The sequence below is a fragment of the Phyllobates terribilis genome, unplaced genomic scaffold (genome assembly GCF_046119375.1).
Source record: "Phyllobates terribilis strain yellow unplaced genomic scaffold, ASM4611937v1 Scaffold_1__5_contigs__length_1240528914, whole genome shotgun sequence".
In the NCBI taxonomy this organism is placed as follows: domain Eukaryota; kingdom Metazoa; phylum Chordata; class Amphibia; order Anura; family Dendrobatidae; genus Phyllobates; species Phyllobates terribilis.
In genome coordinates this window covers 202,252,245-202,269,829 of record NW_027362761.1, presented here as the reverse complement: position 1 = coordinate 202,269,829, position 17,585 = coordinate 202,252,245, and the positions used below count along the sequence as shown (strand labels likewise).

Here is a 17,585-nt window from a genome sequence, read left to right as displayed (position 1 = left end):
TAACGCACAGGGTGATGATGATGAGGTTGGAGATCCCACTTACTGTCAACCCACAGTCAGCCAAGAGATGAGGTCAGCAGAGGAGGTGGAGGAAGATGCTAGTGACGACGAGGTCAGGTTGTGCCTTCCTGGACAGAGACGTAGTACTGGAAGCACGTCAACAACTGCATCCTCAAACACAACTCTGCCTCTCACCACAAGTCGTGGTGGCTCTTCAGGTCGCATGGGTGCTAAGCCTTGCATAGCCTGGGCATTTTTTCAGATCGATAAAGATGACCCAACTCGTGTTATCTGTAACATTTGTCAGCAAAAGCTAAGTAGAGGCCAAAAAATACATAGTTTGAGTACTTCATGCATGAACCGGCACATGGACATGAAGCATAAGTTGCAGTGGGAAGCTCAGTGTGCTACAATGCGGCCTAGCCGGCCGGGCCAACCACCGTCTGCCATATCTTGTGCATCCGCGGCCTCTTCATCCTCTGTGACTGGGGGGACAGCAGTCACACCTGTTTTGGGGCGCAGACCTGCCACCTCTTTACCCGCAACAGCCAGCGTGATTGGCAGGTCATCATTTTCTTTGGAGGTGGTAACACCAGCTGGTGTTGAGCGCTGTCAGACATCGATAGCACCACCTTTGGATCAAGGCAACCTAACATGTCCGCCTGCATCTTCCTCACAGACCGGCAGTTTGCCGGGGACACCCTTATCAACCCCGTCTAAGCACAATAGCCAGCCCTCGGTCCCTCAGATGTGGACAAGTAAAAGACCATTTCCTCCTAGCCATGAGAAAGCTAAGAGGTTGAATTTCACCATCTGCAAGCTCTTGGCTACAGAAATGCTGCCTTTCCGCCTGGTGGACACAAAGGAATTTCGAGACCTTATGTCCGTCGCAGTGCCCCAGTACCAGATGCCCAGTCGGCACTACTTCTCAAAGAAAGGTGTGCCTGCGCTCCACCAGCATGTCGCACACAACATCACCGCTTCTTTGAGAAACTCTGTGTGTGACAGGGTGCATTTCACCACAGACACTTGGACGAGTAGGCATGGACAGGGGCGTTACATGTCACTGACTGGGCACTGGGTAACTATGGTGACAGCAGGACAAGGGGCTGCTGTCCAAGTCTTGCCGTCCCCACGAGTTGTGCGTCAATCCTCTTTATGTCAAAGTTCCTCCACTGCTTCTGCCTCCTCAACCTCCTCTCGGTCTTCCACCTGCACCCAAAGCCTGTCTGGTCATGCCACAAGCTTTCTAACTGCGCAGAAGGGATCCTGCACACCTCCTTACTATGCTGGCAGTAGGGCTCAACGTCATCAGGCGGTTTTTACATTGAAATGTCTGGGAAATGTGAGTCACACAGCTGAGGAGTTGTGGTCAGCTCTGGAGAACCAATTTCATGAATGGTTGTCTCCACTGGACCTGAAACCAGGGAAGGCCGTGTGCGACAATGCTGCAAACCTGGGTGCGGCCCTTCGCCGGGGCAATGTCACACACGTGCCTTGTATGGCTCACGTGTTGAACCTGGTTGTCCAGCAATTTTTAGCCCACTATCCCAGACTAGATGGCCTTCTGCAGAGGGCACGGTCGCTGTGTGCTCACTTCCGCCGTTCGCATCCCGCAGCTCAGCGACTTACATCTCTACAGAAGTCGTTGGGCCTGCCACTTCACCGGCTAAAATGCGATGTGCCTACCCGGTGGAATTCAACTCTGCACATGTTGCAGCGACTGTGGCAGCACCGACAAGCCCTGGTGCAATACGTTCTGACGTATAGCCTGGGCCAACGAGATTCAGAGGTGGGGCAAATCACGCTGGAGGAGTGGTCTCAGATCAGGGACCTATGCACCCTTCTGCACAGTTTTGAAATGGCGACGAAGATGTTTAGTGCTGACGATGCCATTATCAGCATGACTATTCCGGTGATTTACATGCTGGAGCACATGTTAAACAGAATTCGGAGTCAGGTGGTGGCACAAGAGGAGGTGGAGGAAGTAGAGGAGGAGGAGTTGTATGCGGAAGGGCTAACATCTGCAAGGTCCAGACGGTCGGCAGCACCAAGGCGGCAGGCATGTGAGGGTGGGGGAGATGGTTTTACCAGGGCGCATGGTAGCAGCCAAACTAGTGAGGAAGGTGCAGGAGCCCAGGAAGAAGTGGAGGACGAACTGATGGAAGACTCATCAGATGAGGGAGAGACCTTGATCACATTTCTGTTGTGCGAGGTTGGGGGGAGAGGACAGAGGAAGGAAGCATGATTGTTACCTCGCCACCAACACAACAGGGACTTGGTGCTCCTGGATGCGCAACACACATGAGTGCCTTCTTGCTGCACTACCTGCAACATGACCCTCGAATTGTGAGAATTAGAAATAATCCTGACTACTGGGTTGCCACACTGTTAGATCCCAAAAGTAAATTTGCAGAAATTATTCCTGCCATAGAAAGGGATGCACGCATGCAGGAGTATCAGCAGAGACTGTTGCAGAATCTTACATGTGCTTTTCCACAAAATACCAGTGGTGCACGTAGTGAATCTCACAGTTCCAACTTGCCAACCGTGGGACCGTCAAGTGTTCAGCACTCAAACCGTAACAGAACCACAGTATCTGCTGGTAACATCAATTTTGCGGAATCATTTCACCACTTTTTTAGCCCATCCTTTGCAAGGCCACAGGAGACAAGAAGTCTGACACATAGTCAACGCCTAGAGACGATGGTACAGGAGTATCTCCAAGTAAACATTGAAGCCACGACTGTGTCACTGGACCCTTGCTCTTTTTGGGCTTCCAATCTGGATAAATGGCCGGAGCTAGCCACTTACGCCTTGGAGATCTTGTCATGCCCCGCAGCCAGCGTTCTGTCTGAACGTGTGTTCAGCGCTGCTGGTGGTGTGCTGACAGATAAGCGCACGCGGCTCTCCACTGATAATGTAGACAGACTCACGTTCATAAAGATGAACAAATCATGGATCCGAAACGACTTTTCTACCCCTGTGTCATCCTGGGGAGAGTAAAAGCTTGATGATTGGTTAAAATCACCCTACCAACCGTTTTAAGCTTTCAAATTACTAATCATGCTTATCTGTATCTTGGCTGGAAAATAATTTGGGCTTTGTAGCAGTGTGCAGCACTGATTCTATTAGGCCATCTATAATAAGCTCCACCAGATTTAAAATTACTAATCATGTTTATCTGTATCTTGACTGGAAAATAATTTGGGCTTTGTAGCAGTGTGCAGCACTGATCCTATTAGGCCATCTATACTAAAGCTTCACCAGATTTAAAATTAATAATAATTTTTAGCTGCATCTAGCCCGGAAAATAATTTTGGGGCTCCGAGATGCGCAAGACACATAAGTGCCTTCTTGCTGCACTACCTGCAGCATGACCCTCATATTGTCAGAATTCGAAGTAATCATGACTACTGGGTTGCCACACTCTTAGATCCCCCAAACTTTTCGATCAACCTTTTCATTTTAATAAAGACCAAAAAAATGGTCATTTTTGAAATTATAAGCATTAGCAGGTTGTTAGAAACTGAAATCAAACAGTTTTCAACTCAAAACTTTATTCTAGGTGATGTTACATTTTCACATAGGACCCCTTGTTCGAAAGGAGCTTCTGAACTCTCTCGTCCATTGAATTTGTCAGGTTTTGGATGGTTTCTGCTTCAATTGTTTTGCATGAGGACAGAATACCCTCCCAGAGCTGTTGCTTAGATGTGAACTGCCTCCCGCCATCATAGACACTCCTTTTAATGATGCTCCAAAGGTTCTGAATGGGGTACAGGTCAGGGGAGCATGGGGGTCACACCATAAGTTTGTCCCCTTTTATGCCCATATCAGCCAGAGATGCAGATGTTTTATGTGCAGCATGAGATGGTGCATTATCATGCAGAAAAATGATCTTGCTGTGAAATACACGGTTCTTCTTCTTGAACCATGGCAGGAAGTGCTGTTTGAGAAAATCCACATACATTATGGAGTTCATCTTTAGCGCCTTCAGGGATCCTAAAGGGGCCGACAATCTCTCTCCCCATGATTCCAGCCCAAAACATTACTCCACCTCCTCCTTGTTGGCGCTGTAGCCGTGTTTGCGTGGGGTGTCCATCAACCAGCCATCCTCCACTCCATCCATCTGGACCATCGAGCGCTGCACGGCACTCATCCGTGAACAAAACAGTTTTGAAATCAGTCTTCATGTAATGTTTGGCCCACTGGAGCCGTTTCTGCTTGTGTGAAGTGGATAGAGGAGGTCGACAGGATGGCGTATGCACAACTGCAAACCTCTGAAGGACCATGCATCTTGTTGTTCGGGGGACGTTGGAGGCACAAGCAGCTTCAAAAACTTGTCTGCTGCTATGACAAGGCTTTTTTGCCGCTGCTCTTTCAACCTGACGTAATTGCCTGTAGGAAAGAGTCCTCAATTTGCCCTTTTCAGCACGCACACGTGTGTACTGTGAATCAGCTACATACTTCTTGATTGCCAAGACACTTCATCCTGATCATCGCACAATGTTGATTGTAGTCATGCCTTGACCTAAACACTCCACAATTTGTTGCTTCTCAGCAGCCGACACATCCTTTTTCTTTCCCATTTTGGCAGAAAATGTAGGCTGCTTAATAATGTGAGACAGCCTTCTTAAGTAGTCTTGCCTTTCATTGGACACACCTGCCAAACTAATTAGCACAGGTGTCTGCAATTGCTTACAGTGATATAAAGAGCCCTGACACACATCACCATCAATGAGTTTAACTGACAAACAAACAAATTCTTCCCTTATCACTCCTAAACACTTTTTGCATAATAATTTGGAATGCAGTGTACATGTGCTTTTCCACAAAACACCAGTGGTTCACGTAGTGAATCTTACAGTTCTAACTTGCCAACCGTGGTCTGTATGGAGTTGTTCAATAAAGGGCCCAAAATTAAGATAACATAGATGGGAGAGGTCTCTATGAATAGGAATTCCTAAGTATTTGATACCCTGTGAGGGCCAGGCAAAGGGAAAGTTGGACTGGATGGAATCCTATATGGATTTGGGGAGGGAGACATCGAGGGCCTCAGACTTCGCTGCATTGATTTTAAAATTTGACCATGTAACAAAGTGATCTATTTCAGCCATAACAGCATGGATGGATATATGTGATTGAGTGATATATACTAGGACATCATCAGCAAATAGAGAGCACTTGTACTCGGTGCCTCCCACCTCAATCCACCTAATATTGGGGTTATGGCGAATTGATGAGAGCAGGTGCTCCGTCACTAGGATGTATAAGAGAGGGGACAGAGGACATCCCTGCCTTGTCCCATTGGTGATTGTGAAAGGTGATGAAAATGTTCTGATGCACCCCCTGGGCCTTGGGACACCCGGAGCCGGACCCTTTTTGGTGGATGCTGGTGGTTGTAGTCTTCGTGGCGGCGACCCGGTTCCGTGGCTCAGGGTGGTCAAACCAGTGGCGGAACTATTTATGTGGTTTTGATGTTTAAATGTCCGACTACGCCACCCGTGGATTGCGGTCAGAGTGAACCGCCGCTGCAGGGCAGACCGCTGAGGCTGGTGTTGTGGGTGCAGCAGAGCGTAGCATAACTCCCCACGGGAGGAGTATAGCCTCAGGGCAGTGTATGCGGAGGATGGGGGTGATGGTGCAGGGCAGCAGCAGTAACGACACGGAGTCAGTGATGCAGTCCAGGGCCTTTACTCACAGTTCTTATTATCCAGACCACGTCTGCAGGTAACGGCTGCCCACGTCGTACTGTGCTCACCAGGTGAGGGGCTCAGACAACTCCCAGATAACTTTGGAGCGCTTCACAGGACCCCCTTTGTGTGTCCTTTGTCTGGCCTTTCTTACCAACCCTTCTGTCCGGCTGCCTCGGGCCTCCTCTTGGTAAACTTGGCGCCAGTTTCCCTGACCCTATGTGGTGCCTTCCTAGCGGGTGTAGCGAGGGGCTGCGCCACATAAAATGTCACAGCCTCCGGTTTCTAGCTGAGGGTCGTTTCCTGCCTCCACTAGTTTCGGGGACCGGTCTCCCCCTTTGGCCTGACCCCTCCACGCAGGTGGATTCGGGCGTGCGGTGGCGACTCTCCCGTCCGCACCCCTGGGATCCCTTCATTCCTCGTTCCTGGAGCCTTCTCCGCTCCTCTTCCTTCCTTCTCCCTCTTCCAGGCCTGGGCCTCTGTTACTAGGCCCGCCTCCGGAGCAGAGCTCATGCAGAGCCCCTGCTCCCTGCCACTTCTGCTCAGACTTCTCTGCACTGAACTAAGATGGTGCCCACCTTTTATACTCCCTTCTCAATGCACCCAGGAACTGCTTCCTCCCTGCTCCTGCACTACAGGGTTCCCCTTCCTCAGTGTTCCCTCCCCCCACTCCAGCCAGGGACAGGGACTGTCGTGCCCATCTCAGAGGCATATTGGTCGCCCTGCCCCACGGCAATGTGGTGTAATGCATGCAGGTGTCGGGTCCTGATCCACACTCCATCCTTACCTGAGAGTGAGATATCACACCTCTGGGTGAGGTGCAATACCTCTGTAGCAACCGAGCCCTCAGGGTGCTACAGTTCCATTTATCTTCAGCCTAGGTGACGTATTGTGATACAGGGCCGTGATTTTGGCTATAAAAGGGTCCCCTAGACCCCTACCCCAAGCTTTTTAAGAGAATCATATATGGCGTGCCAGGAGACTCTATGGAATGCTTTCTCAGCATCCAACGAGAGTATCTAATTACAAATTTTTAACTGCATCTAGCCCAGGAAATACTTTGTGCCTAGTAGCAGTGTCTGCTAGTCAGCGGATTATCCCGGCTGTTAAGCAAGCTACACCACCTGTAGTTTAGACACTTAATTTTTTCAAAGGAAATGCTTCGGGACCACGGGATACTCAGTGAAGAGCATCAGGAGGCACCCCAAGGCATAGGGGCTGGGACTGGCAGTAGGATGCCTTGCGGTGGACAGCCGAGCTCGATCCTTATAAAAGCTTTTTAACTGCAGCAGCTTTAGTGGATGCTACTGGAGCTGGAATTACGCGGCTGCTGGCATGAGACTTGCCCTCCAATAGATCCTTGTAAATGGATTTAAAGTGTATTCATTCAAATTAGAGAGACAATTTAAATTAAAAAGCTTAGAGCTGCCTCCACCACAGGGGGGCTCGCTCGACCCACCAGCGGACAGGCACCAGTATTGGGAGAGGGGGGCTGGCCATCAGGGTTCACCGCGGCTCTGGCACAAACCCGGCGACACGGAGGTGGCACGGGCAGGAGCGGACTGGCCGTGTCGGCTTCTCACTTTTTGGATTTTAGAAGGGCATGACATGCCTATATCTGTGTCTCCCCCTCCTTTTACTCCTCCACCTCTTTTATTTCCGCATGACTATATGTACTTGTCACTTTTCCATGTGTTAGTTATGTCTTCTGAGCAGTTTGTCAGCTTTTGGACACCTTTGAAGGTGTTTTCTATGTGTTTCTATGTGTTTTTGTTTGCCTGCCATTGGTTTTAACGGTGTTCGAAGGTGTTCGACGAACAGTTCGACGAACAGTTCGGCGAACACACGGGTGTTCGACGAACCGAACCGAACTCGAACACTACGGGGGTGGCTCAACACTATTCCTAACATGAAGACATGTAACAGGCTGCATATAAGAAAACTTTGGATCTCCTGCAGCGTATTGGCCCTTTATTCTTAGGTCCATTTCCCAAGATTCTATTTCATCAAATAGCAAAATTTGCTCATTGATGGAAGAGTATCACTGCGGAGACATGCAGGATACATATATATGAAACTTCTCACAGGACTTGATTTTTGGCCAACATTTCCTTCTAACTATTTTTCTTTGGAGGAAAGCAGAACATGTCAGATATGATAAAGATGAGTGATAGGTTTGTCAGTTCAATCTAATATGCGCTAGGACCCCCGAAGGAGATGTCACGATCACTCAGCATTTATCAGTGCCCAGCTATCACCTTAGCAAACAGTTTAGTCAAAGACATATTCCCAGGATGACAGGCTGGAAAGCTGCTGGCGGATTGCACTAAGCAGAGGACTCTGGCACTGAATCTTCACACTAGATCAAATGGACAATATTCACCCACAAAATAAGGATTAGGAAGAAACTACGGGAAAATTATTCACTGCAGTAAAGCTGGAAAATGGACAATTAAATATGCATGGCGTTTCCATATTTCCTATAGACCTCAATAGCTGTGTGTGCACCCGCATACCTACCTCTCCCCTTGATTGCCTTTCATATGTAACAGCTGCCAACATCAGGGTGCCCCCATTCTTCCAATAAATGGATATTCCAGAAGTGGCATCCACCAATCTATCATATATTTATGGAATATTCTGTGGAATTGCGAAAAATGTTTGAAGTGAGTCTTCACAAAATTGCTAAAGGAGTTTAAAGCATGCAAGCTGACTAAGGCTAGGTTCACATTCATCCCCAAAACACAGTGCTCTTAGCAGAGGGTTTTAAGGGTTTCTGTAGGAATCCCCAAAAAACGATATTCCAACGGCAATCCAGATGGATCATTACCTTGAAAGAAGCTGTTGGAGTCACTGTGGACACTATGTGGTCTGCTACAAAAAAAATAAAAAACAAATAGGGCCCGCACACCTTTAGTATTACATTAATATACAGGTGCACAGATCAGTTGTTGCCAATATACAAACGTATATTGCTATCCGGGAGGAAGTGGGGACTAAACCTCACTGTTGCGCACGCCAGAGGTCACTGGAGCAGAAGTCACAGTGACTCCCGGCGCCTGCACACTAGAACAGACAAGTAAAATAGCGCAGGGAGGAAAAGAAAGCGCCTTCTGCTATAGGCGCATTGTGGGATGTTCAGCTCTAGACTGCACATCACAGGGCCCTGTGACGTGCAGGTGAGGGCAGGGTAGGGATGGAATATTTAAATTAATCATATAGGTGGGCATTTCTTGGTGTCCCCCGGACGCCAAGCCTAGAAAACGAATTGAATAAAAAGAGATTTCTCTGCAATCAGACCTGTAATATGGGCCATACAGTTATGTATAGATTTACATTTCTATAACTGTATGTCCATATTAGAGGTCTGATGACTCCAAAGGGGTGACAGATTGCCTTTAATTTAGGTTTTTACGGTAAATGTATTTTTTTTTTCAATTTCCCATATTGCATTCAACATAAAAATAATTCTGAAATTTCAAACTGGACTCTAAACTTAATACTAAACATATACAGTTGAAACCAGAAGTTTACATACACTATATAAAAAGACACATATGCATGTTTTTCTCAATATCTGGCATGAAATAAGAATAAAACTTTCCCGTTTTAGGTCAATTAGGATTACCATAATTTTTAATATTTGCCAAATGCCAGAATAATGAGAGAGAGAATATTTTAAGGCATTTTTATTACTTACTGCAAAGTCAAAAGTTTACATACATTTCATTAGTATTTGGTACCATCGCCCTTAAACTGAATAACTTGGGTCAAACATTTGGGATATCCTTCCACAAGCTTCTCACAATAGTTGGTCAGAATTTGGGCCCATTCCTCCTGACAAAACTGGTGTATCTGATCCAGGTTTGTAGGTCGCCTTGCTCGCACCTGCCTTTTCAGCTTTACCCATAAATTTTCAATAGGATTGAGATCAGGGCTTTGTGATGGCCACTACAAAACATTGACTTTGTTATCCTTAAGCCACTTTGTTACCATTTTGGCTGTATGCTTCGGGTCACTGTCCATTTGGAAGACCCATTTCTGCCCAAGCTTTATCTTCCTGGCTGATGTCTTGAGATGTTGCTTCAGTATTGCCACAGAATCTTCTTTTCTCATGATGTCATCTATTTTGTGAAGTGCACCAGTCATTCATGCAGCAAAACAACCGAACAACATGATACTGATACCCCTGTGTTTCATAGTTCGGATGGTGTTCTTAGTCTTCCAAGTTTCTCCCTTTTTGCTCCAAGCATAACGATGGTCAATAAGCCCAAAAAGTTCAATTTTAGTTTCAGCAGACCACAGGACATATCTCCAAATATTAAGGTCTTTGTTCCTGTGTGCATTTGCAAACATTAATCTGGCTTTTTAGGTTTCTTTTGGAGTAATGGCTTCTTCCTAGCAGAGTGGCCTTTCAGCCCATCTTGATACAGTATTCGTTTCACTGTGGATATTGACACAATCTTACCAGCTTCTGCCATCATCTTCACAAGGAGTTTTGCTTTTGTCCTTCGTTTGATATGCACATGTCAGACCGAAGCACGTTCATCGCTGGGACACAGAACCTGTCTCCTTCCTGAGCGGTATGATGGCTGGACATTCTCATCTTGTTTGTACTTGCGTATAATTGTTTGCACAGATGAACGAGGCATCTTCAGGGATCTTGAAATTGTACCCAAGGATGAGCCAGACTTGTGCAAATCCACAATTCTCTTCCTGATATCTTGGCTGATTTCTTTAGACTTTCCCATGATGATACATAAAGAACCAAGGAAGTAGTGTGTTTCAGGTGTGCATTAAAATACATCCATAGATGTGTTTCTAATTAACTCAGATGTTGCCAAAAAAACTATCAGCAGCCTCCAAACACATGACATCATCATATGGGCAGTCCACAATTATTTAAAGGCATAGTAATGTTAGTGTATATAAACTTTTGACTTTGCAGTAAGTAAAAATGCCTTAAAACATTCTCTCTCTCATTATTCTGGCATTTGGCAAATATTAAAAATTATGGTAATCCTAATTGACCTAAAACGGGAAAGGTTTATTCTTATTTCATGCCAGATATTGAGAAAAACATGCATATGTGTCTTTTAATATAGTGTATGTAAACTGGTTTCAACTGTACTTTTTGCAGTCTCCTAATCATTACAGACAGGAATACAATGACGGGCATAGCTCACAGCTTTTTCAGCAAGGAAAGAAAGAAAGACAAATTATGCAGCTTGTCAGGTCAAATTTTTGACCATGCCCCTAAGGACACCCCTTTACCATTTCTCTCTACCATGACAGGAGGAGATGTCAGAGGGGGCATGATAGCAGTGAGCGACATTCAGCAGACTGCCTGGGACAAAAGGGTATAGACCCAGATCCATTTTACCAAACACATCACCCAGTGTAATTTTACCAAACATGTCTCTAAGGCCGTGTTCACACATAGTGGAATGCTTAATTTTTTCTATTGCTTATCTGCATGTTTTTTGCAGGTGTCCATATCAAACTAAATAATAAAAAAATCTTCTTTGATTATTGCATATTTGTTCATTTTTTATACATTTCCCCCCTTATTTGATGCATTTTTTGTGCAGATATGAAGAAGCAGCATTTTTAGGCTTTTTTATATATTACAGAAAAGCATTGATTTTGCACTTAAAAATGCAACTGTGTTTTTTTCAGGCTTACCATGTAGGACCATAGAGGGAAAAAAACAAAACTGCACAGTTCAACAGCGTCTTTAGGGCTCCTGCAGACCACGGGCAGACATATCAGTGGTGCAACGTGTGCAGCCGTACAGGGGGCCAAGAGGTAAGGGGACCCACTTCTACCTTCAAATCAGCAAACAGGCTCTGTGACAGACAAAAAGAGGGGCCCATAATCTGTTCTTGCACAGGGGCCCTCTCCCGTCTGAGTACACCACAGTTGCAGACATCAAACAAACTCGCTACCAGCACACATCACAACGTAAGGACTTTCTGCAGGTCTCCCAACCCGAACTCGACAGCTTCATATAAACCATGAGGCAGTTGTGTTCGGGTCAAGAACCCCGCAGACGGTCTGTGCATTGCAATCCATGCTCAGACCGAGTTTCACGGACATTTGCAGGAGCCCTTAGAAAAACAGTGGGCAGGAGTTTTCATGAAAACTTGCTTGGACAGTCAAACGCAGCAGTATTTCAATGCAAAGAAATGCAGATGAAGAAATGCAGCTTTTACGCTTTGTGTGAACTATCCAAGAAAAATGGATGTGCTTTCATGAAAACTCTTGCCCATTGGATTCTAAACTTTCTTTTGAACTTTTTTCAATATAGACTTCTATGGGAAGTTTGAAAACATGCAGTTGCGCTTTTAGGCCACGGCCCCACTATCAGTATTTGGTCAGTATTCGGTGAGTATTTTTTCTCAGGAGTGGGAGCCAAAACCAGGAGTGGGTGATAAATGCAGAATTGGTGCACTTGTTTCTATTATACCTTTTCTCTGATTGTTCCTCACCTGGTTTTGGCTCCCACTCCTGAGAAAAAATACTGACCGAATACTGATCAAATACTGATAGTGGGACCATAGTCTAAAGTGCAAAATCAAAGATTTTCCTTACAATAAAAAAAGCATTAAAAATGCTGCTTCAAATCTGCACTAAAAACATAATACAGGGGGAAAATGCATAAAAAAACACAGCAAAAATGCAATAATCAGAGATGATTATTATTGTTTGTTATTCGGCTGACACCTGTAGAAAAATGAAGCATTTACACTGTGTGAGCACAGTACGTGTGTCTCAGTGTTACATTTTTATTACACTTTTAATGGGTTTAATGGTGGAAAAATTAAATGACTCCATTTTTTACACCATTTACAGATCACCATAAATAATCTGTTCACTGTAATGTAGGTGTTGTTATGATTACAGGGACACCAAATATGTATATTATTTGATGATTTGTGATGTATATTTTAATTTTTTCAAGTGCATTAAAAATGTCATTATTGTAATTGTTTTTCTTTTCTTTTTTGTATTTTTTTAGGAACAAACAAATGTATGACTTATATTTTAGAATACAGGTTTATAGAGATGTAGTATTATAGAGATGTAGTTTTATGTACCAGTACAATCTGCCTGTAGAGAAGCTGAATACAATGCAAATTCAATTACAGAAAACTCTCCCATACATAGCATTGCATCCTATGGCTCATAACTAGTAATGATCGAGCACTGAAATGCTCAAGTGTTAGGTACTCGAATCGAGGACGTTGTACGATTGGACATGCTCGACTGGAGCAACGAGCATAATGGAAGTGAACATAAAACTTGAGAATTTTTCTGGAGGATGGAAAAATATTCTCTCTCTCTCGCTTCAGTGCAGCGGGGACCCAAGCACTTGAGCACCACCTGATATTCGGCACTACTCGATACTGAATTGAGCACCACGATGCTCTATTGAGTATCGAGCAGTGCTGAGCATTCTCGCCGATTACTAGTCATAGCTATTACTGCTGCCTTCAATGCTACAGGTTGGGGGTTCAAATTCCATGGAAGACCAGACTTCAAGGAAAGAAATGAATTAATTACTCAATGTAAGTATGAACAGAGCACTGAGATGCCGTCACTTTCCCCCTCCTCACCCACCCAGAGGAGCAGAAACTACTGAGCAATGAACTCAGTAACACACACAGGTGCATGGCAAGAGACAAGACATGACAAAGTGCAAGTGGGGACGTAACCCTGACCTCCGGTATAGCTTCCCCTCCCCCAATTCGAGACTGGATCTGGGACGGTTGATCGCTATGATGACAGGAACATGGCTATATGCAGTAAATTACACAGGATGCATCATTTACAATAGGTGATGGCCACAGCTCAACTCCTCCGTCTCTCTTCACAATGATCTTTTCCCAATTCACAGCATAGCTACAAAGCTTTTCTGTAGAAGTCAATGAGTCAGAGGCAATCTATTGCTTCCTATGTCAATGTGTCTATTGAAAAGTGATCTGCAAAGAACAGGAAGAATCAGCCTAATATTAGGCTTAAGGCCCCAAGACATTAAAGTTGGATGAACCCGCCAGCCACCTAATGTGAATGGGATCGCAGAACTCTTTCCCTGACACAAGATGTCAGGAGATAATGTTCGGGCAGTTTGAATTTAACAGCCCGACTCTTCTTCTCCAAGAAATAAGATCTGTCTAGCAGCAGCTGTTTCCTCTTTCATCAGTTAAAACACATTTAAACTTTGCTAGGTGTTCGTTCCTTCGTGTGAGTAAAGGAGTCAGGAGAGATAGCCATTTGGCCTTCAACTATAGAGGGTGTATGGCCAGTTTTCGTTGCCAGTGATAAGAATTCTGCATTGTTTTTAATATAGATACTGATATGAAACATTAAAGAACAGTACTAAAAAATATATTTAATATGGAAACCCAATATAAACAATAAGGTAATTTTCTTATGACACATTCCTTTTAAGAAACTCAATGACTTGTAGATAGTACATCATCGAGGGATACACATACTAATGTGTTATGTTCTCAGTGGTAAATCTTCAATTAATAAGTCAGTGAAGGGGGAAGTGTGTACTGTATATACAGTATCTTTGCTATATATGGGACTTCTCCCATTTTTATTTTTTTTTCTTTGGAATCCTTTACTCAAAATCTAACCTTGTGTTTGGTCTTCTCAACTGCAGAAGGGGGGTAATGTCACTTCTACAGATGTCACTTCTTAGATAGATAGGTATCATGCACCTGTCCCATTCATCTGGCAAGTATAAGGTGTCATGTCCCCTACACTGCTCACTTGTGAATGCAGAAGTGAGACAACTTATAATTTTTTAATTCTACCCTTTGTTTAAAGGAAAAAAAAAAAAAGAAAAACTGTGCGGGCACGATCGCCGCCGGGTGTCAGCTGATTGTCACAGCTGACACCCGATGCTATGTTCTGGGAGCGGTCCTGCACTGCTCCTGGCACATTAACCCCCTAAATGCTGAGATCGAAGTCGATCGCAGCATTGCGGTGGCAAGGGGAGGTGATCGGGATACTCACCTCTCCTGCCGGTCTCCAGCGCTGTCTGCCGCGGCTTCCCGGATGTTGCCATGACGACCCGATGTCATCATGACAACATCCGGGTCACCAGATAGCAGGAAGATATTTTGGTCATGCACAGTGCATGACCAAACTATCTTCTGCATCTGCAGCACTGACAGCCTGCATAGCACAGGGATGGTTCTCCATCTCTATGCTATGCAGGCGATCAGAATAAAAAATAGTGAAAGTCCCATAGTGGGACAAAGTATAAAAGTAAAAAAAGTGTCAGAAAGTGAAAAAAAAAATTGTAAAAATATATAAAAAAAAATAAAATAAATAATCCACCAAAAATAAAAATATAATGTACCCATCAATAAATATTATCATGAAAAAAAAAAACAATAAAAGTACACATATTTAGTATTTCTGCGTCCGGAATGACCTGACCTATAAAACTGTCCCACTAGTTAACCCCCTTAGTGAACACGGGAACACGGTAAAAAAAAAAAAAAATAAACCGAAGCAAAAAAATATGCTTTATCATCATACTGCCAAACAACCAATGGAATAACACGCGATCAAAAAGATGAATATAAATAAAAATGGTACCGCTGAAAACGTCATCTTGTCCTGCAAAAAACAAGCTGCCATATAGCTCCACCAGCTGAAAAATAAAAAAGATATAGCTCTCAGAATAAAGCGATGCAAAAGAATATTTTTTTCTATAAAATAGCTTTTATTGTGTAAAAGCGCCAAAACATAGGAAAACTATATAAATGTGGTACCGCTGTAAACGTACTGACCCGAAAAATAAAGCTACCTTATCAATTTTACCATACGCTGAACAGCATAAAAAATTGTAAAGAAAAAACAATTCCTGAATTGTTGGTTTTTGTTTATTCTGCCTCCCAAAAATCGGAATAGAAAGCGATCAAAAAATATCACATGCCTGAAAATGGCACCAATAAAAACGTCAACTCATCCCGCAAGAAACAAGCTGTCATATGACTTTGTCGGCCAAAATATGTAAAAATTATAGCTCTCAAAATAAAGCGATGCAAAAACTAGATTTTACAAAAAAATGCCTCTTTTAATGTGTGACAGCTGTCAATCATAAAAACCCGATATGATTCTGGTATCACTGTAATCGCACTGACCGAAGAATAAAGTCATCTAATCACTTATACTGCACGAGGAGCGGAGTAAAAAATAAACTCTCGGGTTAGGGTTAGGGTTGTGCTAGGGTTAGGGTTGGGGTTAGGGTTAGTGTTGGGCTAGGGTTAGTGTTGGGCTAGGGTTAGGGTTGGGGTTAGGGTTGGGGTTAGGGTTGGGAGAGGGTTAGGGTTAGGGTTAGGGTTGGGCTAGGGTTGGGGTTGAGGTTAGGGTTGGGCTAGAGTTAGGTTTGGGCTATGTTTAGGGTTGGGATTTTTTTCAAAAGTAAAAAAGAATAAAAGATGACGATATGATGACTAGTGTTGAGCACAAGTGCTCACTACTTGAGCTTGCCTCGGGTGCTCGGGTATGCACTGAGTATCGCGGGTGCTTGAGCGACATGCTCGAGTCTCCGCCCCATATGCTTCGCGGCCAATAAAACCTTGCAAGGATTGCCTGCCATGCACGAGCGATCCTCGCATTTTTTTTTTGGGTGTCTAATAACCGTGAAACAAGTGGGCGGGGACTCAAGCATGTCACTCGAGCACCCGCGATACATGGTGCATACCTGAGTACCCGATGCAAACTCAAGTAGCGAGCACTTGCGCTCAAGACTGATGACAACGTATTCAATATGATGACCTAATGTTATCAAATTCTGTGTCGTACCTCTGGGTTCAAAACGTTCACTATACCCCTTGATAAAATCCTTGAGGGGTGTAGATTCCAAAATGGGGTCACTTATGGGGGGTTTCCACTATTTAGGCACATCAGGGGCTCTCCAAATGCGACATGGTATCTGCTCTCGATTCAAGCCAATTTTGCGTTCAAAAAGTCACACAGTGCTCCTTCCCTTCTGAACTCTGCCGTGCGCCGAAATACCCTCTTACCCTTGTGAAAATAAAAAAATTGGGGCTAAAACATCATTTTTGTGGAAAAACTTAGATTTTTTTATTTTCACGGCTCCATGTTATAAACTTCTGTGAAGCACCTGGGGTTTCAAGGTGCTCACCACACATCTAGATAAGTTCCCTGAGGGGTCTAGTTTCCAAAATGGTGTCACTTATGGGGGGTTTCCACTGTTTAGGCACATCAGGGGCTCTTTAAACGCAACATGGTGCCAGCTAATTATTCATGCAAATTTTACAATCAAAAAGTCAAATGGCGCTCCTTCGCTTCCGAACCCTGCCGTGCGCCCAAACAGTGTTTTTTCCCCACATATGGGGTATCTGCGTGCTCAGGGGAAATTGTACAACAAATTTTGGGGTCCATTTTTTCCTACTACCCCTGAAAAAATAAAAAAATTGGGTCTAAAGTAACATTTTTGTGAAAAAAGTTAAATGCTAATTTTTTTCTTCCACATTCCAAAAATTCATGTGAAGCACCTGAAGGGTTAATAAACTTCTTGAATGTGGTTTTGAGCACCTTGAGGGGTGCCGTTTTTAGAATGGTGTCACTTTTGGGTATTTTCTGTCATAAAGACCCCTCAAAGTGACTTCAAATGTAATATGGTCCCTAAAAAAATGGTTTTGTAAATTTTGTTGGAAGAATGAGAGGTCGCTGGTCAACTTTTAACCCTTATAGCTCCCTAATAAAAAAAAATGTTGGTTCCAAAATTGTGCTGATGTAAAGGAGACATGTGGGAAATGTTAGTTATTAACTATTTTGTGCAACATATCTCTCTGATTTAAGGGCATAAAAATTCAAATTTTGAAAATTGCAACATTT

General features: G+C 44.2%; 1 protein-coding gene across 4 annotated transcripts in view; it reads right to left on the bottom strand.

Annotated features, from left to right (window-relative positions):
- The window catches only part of IDNK (IDNK gluconokinase), a 138,354-nt gene that overhangs the window by 54,205 nt on the left and 66,564 nt on the right, over positions 1–17,585 (bottom strand). For 2 of the 4 annotated variants that reach the window (XM_073670915.1, XM_073670916.1), the window contains exon 3: positions 8,214–8,333. The exons of the other annotated variants lie outside the window; for them this stretch is intronic. In XM_073670915.1, coding sequence (XP_073527016.1) covers positions 8,214–8,255 — 42 coding nt within the window. In that variant the 5' untranslated portion in view covers positions 8,256–8,333. The remainder of the gene's footprint in view (positions 1–8,213; positions 8,334–17,585) is intronic. 4 annotated transcript variants of the gene reach the window in all.